Raw genomic sequence first — 4,595 nt, forward strand, 5'->3', positions numbered from 1 at the left:
GAAAGTAGACTGGACAACTCTTGCGAGGTCTTTGCACGAGTTGAAAGCCATTTCCAGTGGTGGTCCATCTCCAGAACAAGAATATTCTTCTCCTCCTCCAGTCTCCTTACTGCCATGATGATGTCAAACGCCTTTCTCTTTGTCCTTAGATCGACAGAGTCTCAAATGCATTTCTTTTTACAAAGATTTGAAGTGAATTCAATTTTATTCACAACATACATTATCTCAAGGCACTGTACATAGACAATATCATGAAGTTAGTTATATGTACTCTGTCAAAGAATGTCTAAAGTCCTGTAGGGTAACAGATCCTCATTTGAGGGTACTGGTTCTGTGTTTGTGTGTCATACCACTGTGTGGTAGCTGCCATGGCCAAGCTGTCTCGCCAGACACAATGGTTTCCATGCAAAGACTTTCTGTGCTTGGAACTATTTTGTTGTATTTCTCCACAACAGAGGTCAGGATCCCCTTCTCCTCCCTGATTTTGCGGCGGATCCTGGCATGACCTTTGTTGCCGTCAGTATCTTTATAAAGACGCTGTGAGCGTCTCTTTATACTGGTCACCAGCACCTCGATTCTACTGGCCAAGGCATCCACATCATTTGTGCTTGTGTTTGTTGTTGCTGAGAAGACATAGATTGCACTTTCCTTTAAATCACTTACAAAGTAAGCAACACTTTACTTGTCATTAATTTGTACTCATATTTGGAAATAAAAATGTACCAATAGGGTGTTATTTATTATTCTAAGACAACTAAGCTTCATATTATTATTCATGGATAAAAGTATTGCCAGTAATAATTTTCTCACCTTCTGCCCACTCTTTGACATCACTGACCCAGTCTTCCAAATGGCTCTCTGTCACTGCCAACTGAGCTTTCATGGACTCAACATTCTGTTCCTTGCTTTGTAGAGATTGTATGGTCTACATTGACACAATCAGAGATAACAATAAATAAGAAACACATGTTCAGCCCATGGCTTTAAATACTGCTAACACAGAATATTGAACATTTAAAGAAAAAAAGAAAAATACTGATGTCATTACCTTGTGATATCTGTGAGACAGTGAGGTGACCAAATTGTCCAACTTTTGCTGATTCCAGCGCATGGCCAAGAGAGTCAGCATGTCTGTGCGTCCTACAAACACAGAACATATATAATGTAACCATTATACCCATTTCTTATTATACATACCATCTAACTAGTGCAGTATGTGGTCATCTCACCAGCTTTTGACATGTGCTTTGTGGTCACTGCAATCCTAGAGAGGAAGGCATTGCACTGCTCAACCTCCTCGCCTAGTGTTAGGCCAGCCCCTTCCTGATATGCCCCACTCCATTTGACCTGGTTAAAATACAAAGAAAACACTGAAAACATGAGGACATTCATGTGCAGATTAAGTGATTCTGTTAAGTAAATCTTTCCTTACCTCGCATTTGAAATCATGAGCTTTGGCATGAAATACAGACAGGAACGGCTTCATGCTGAGGAGGGGCTGGAGCTTTTTAGAGGTAGGGCCAATACTTGCAGGTCACATCCATACAGAAGAAAGTGATTTGCCTGCTGGCAAGCTTTTCTTGCAAATACAGGGGATAAGCAAACATTTCTCCCCTGTACATATTGAGAGCACGCAGCAGAACACCATGCCTACACACCACAAGCTCCAGTCCCTCCTCATCTACCTTGCTGGTGGATCTTTGGGAGGTCTCTCTAGCTGCTGACCACTCCCCTCCACAAACACCTCTCCCAGAGACCTAAAATGGTTGATGAAAATGGTCAAAAGACTCACCTTTACAAATCCTTCAGTAGGAGGTTATTGTAGTGATGTGTGTGTGTATATATATATATATACATATATAATTATAGTCTGCAGTTTTACATGTTTGGATGTCCTGTGTATGTGGTCCACAAATGTAGCAACGTCTTCATCCTTGACTATGAAGACGCCTTGAAAAATGGCCTGTTCCTCGGATCTAAATTAAACAAAGGTTCACAACAGCTTCCAAAATCTTACAGACTAACGTTGATTGGTGCATAATAAAGAGATTGCACAAGGAATACAAAGCTCTTCTTGGCGAAGAGCCTCACAAAGAGACTGTGACATTGTGACGTCGACAGCTTGGGGCGTGGACATTCGTGTGCCATTCGTGGACGTGTCGTTTGCAAAGAACTGAATCCTTTGAACGAGTCATTGGCAACAAACCAGAGAATCAACTCCAATCAATTCCAATTCCGGAGTGAGTCAGGAGTTCAAAGAAGTAAAATGGCAGATGACAAGCCAGATCTGGAAAGCCTACAGCGGAGGCTATTGAATGCGCAGCGGGGCTTGACAACACGTTTTAATCGTCTCAAAGTTAACGCTGGTCACCTTGATGAACTGTCGAAAGAGGTGACAGGATTGAAGAGCGATTATGGTTTTTCGTCGATGCCAGCAATGAATATATTGAAGAACTGGGACAGATAGACCCAACGGACGATAACTGTGAACTGAGCAATGCCCTAGCAACAAGGGATGCCATTGTGCAAAGGTACCGTGAGACTATGGAAATGCTGTGGTTCAAGGATGCTGAGCCGGATATAAGCACCCTCGTGGCACGGTTCAATTCAGCTTTCGACCAGGCCGAGGTACTCGGCAGAAAAAGTGCACTACAGTGGTGTCAGCAAGAGGCCAGAAGGAAGGGACTGGATCAAGAACTCCACGAACTCAGAGACACGGTGTATGTTTGGAAAGACTATCGGCCATATGGTAAAGAAAAGTGGAGACTCCTTTTAACATTGGAAATTAAAAAGGAGGTACTGTTGGATGAGTGGGCATGCCGCCTGAGCTTTACTCAGCCTCCAACTCCTCACCAGTATACCACGGCCACCGCTTTACTCAGCCTCCAACCCTCACCAGTATTTTCACACTGCTCCCACCAACACCAGCATGGGACAAAGGAGAACTGTGCCCACCAGCAACTTTGGTACAGTCACAGGGGGAGAAGACAGCTCTCAGTGGGCCCAACCCATAGCAAAGATCACACCGATAAGCTTGCCTAAGATTTCCGGGGGCAGGAAGGCTGATTGGGAGAGTATCCAGGTGCAAGCGGCTCCCACAGAGTCCTTTAAAGAAGAGCAGAAGAAACTGAAGGGTCAAGTGACAGAGTTACAGAAAGTAACGGAAGTCAATGTCAAGAAGGTAGAGGAGCAGAGTAAACTGAGGGCCGAGATGTCTGAGCTCAGCAGGGAGCTGAGCTCTGAAAAGACCCAAACCGATGAGCTGCAGGAGACCTTGGCGCAAAGTCAGGAGAATCTCACTGAGCTTCAGTCTGACTTCTACCAGAAAGAGTCAGAAGAAGAAGAGTCTACTCTGCATCAAGACCTCAAGGCACCAGAAGAAAGACTGAAAAAGAAAGACCAATCGGCGCAAGAGTCCAGGTACAAGACGAGACTGTAGGAGTCATCACTCCCAACTCACTTCTGCTTGGCCGTGCTGGGCCTAGCGGGGACTCTCGAGGGTTCGAATACCTGACTTACCCCGTGGCGCGCCTGAGAGTGGTCCAGATCGAGGTCGACAAGTTCTGGAAGCGGTGGAGCCAGCTGGCGGGCCCGGGCCTCTTTGTTCGACAGAAGTGGCACGCACCCGCAAGGAACGTCACAGTGGGAGACTTAGTGTGGTTGGCTGACCAGAATGCACTGAGAGGCCAGTTTAGGCTCGGTCGAGTTGTGGAGGCCCATCCTGATGTGAAAGGCATAGTACAAGATGTGAAAGTGAGGACGTGCCAGAGTTGCCCGGTTTTCAGTGGACAAAGTGGGAAAGGCAAAGAGAAGGTGAACTGTCCCTCCACCATCCTTCACAGACATGTCAGAAGGCTGGTGGTTCTGTTACCAGTGGAGGAAGAGAAATAGATTCCCCACCACATGATGGTGTGTTTCAGAAAAAGGGATCAAGACCCCCCCCTGTGTTTCGGATAGAAAAAGGATCAAGACCCCCCCCCTCCGCCATCCTCCACGAGAGGGTGTGGTGTGTTTCGGAAAGAAAAAGGATCAAGAGCCCCCCTCCACCACCCTCCACGAGAGGCTGGTGGTGTGTTTCGGTAAAGGGTGCCACTGTGTCAGCAAGGACAATGTGTTCATGGACAGTGAAACCTTTATTTGTCATTTGTATCTGTTATTCATTCATATCGTGTGTAATACGTTAGTACCCAGCGATGTAGCCATTTAGAAAGGCAAATTTGTGGTTGTCGTGGCCTACTTGGATTTAGGAATCAGTAAGCCAAGTGGGAGGTGTAGAACTTTCTAGCAGGCAAAGCTATTTGTCTTTCATTCTATTTATCTGTTCATTGTTGTAACTGGTATCAAAGCACCGTTGCCTTTAAAGTGCCTTTAAGGTGCATCCACAAAGCCATGTTTTGTTATATATTGCCTTCTTATGCGCCTTTGTAAATCTATCTATCATCAGAACCTGTAAGACTTGTCGGTTTTACAACCTAACAAGATACTGTCTAACTAATTAACTTCAAACTAATAACTGTCTAACTACTAACTGACTGCTGCTTGATCGTGTATGTGGAATAAACCTTCAGAAAGACAGTCGAGTTGTGCCCGCCGTA

At 45.3% G+C, this 4,595-nt stretch overlaps 1 protein-coding gene across 1 annotated transcript; it reads right to left on the minus strand.

The window, feature by feature from the left end:
• Positions 1–312: 312 nt before the first annotated feature.
• LOC122764157 lies at positions 313–2,813 on the minus strand. Its single transcript, XM_044018488.1, has 5 exons — positions 1,433–2,813; positions 1,230–1,347; positions 1,049–1,140; positions 811–925; positions 313–623 (listed from the first exon to the last, which is right to left on the minus strand). Exons 1-5 carry the CDS (start codon positions 1,484–1,486, stop codon positions 313–315), a joined length of 690 nt encoding a protein of 229 aa, XP_043874423.1. The 5' UTR covers positions 1,487–2,813.
• Between the last annotated feature and the right edge of the window lie 1,782 nt (positions 2,814–4,595).

The sequence above is a fragment of the Solea senegalensis genome, unplaced genomic scaffold (assembly GCF_019176455.1).
Source record: "Solea senegalensis isolate Sse05_10M unplaced genomic scaffold, IFAPA_SoseM_1 scf7180000017266, whole genome shotgun sequence".
Classification (NCBI taxonomy): domain Eukaryota; kingdom Metazoa; phylum Chordata; class Actinopteri; order Pleuronectiformes; family Soleidae; genus Solea; species Solea senegalensis.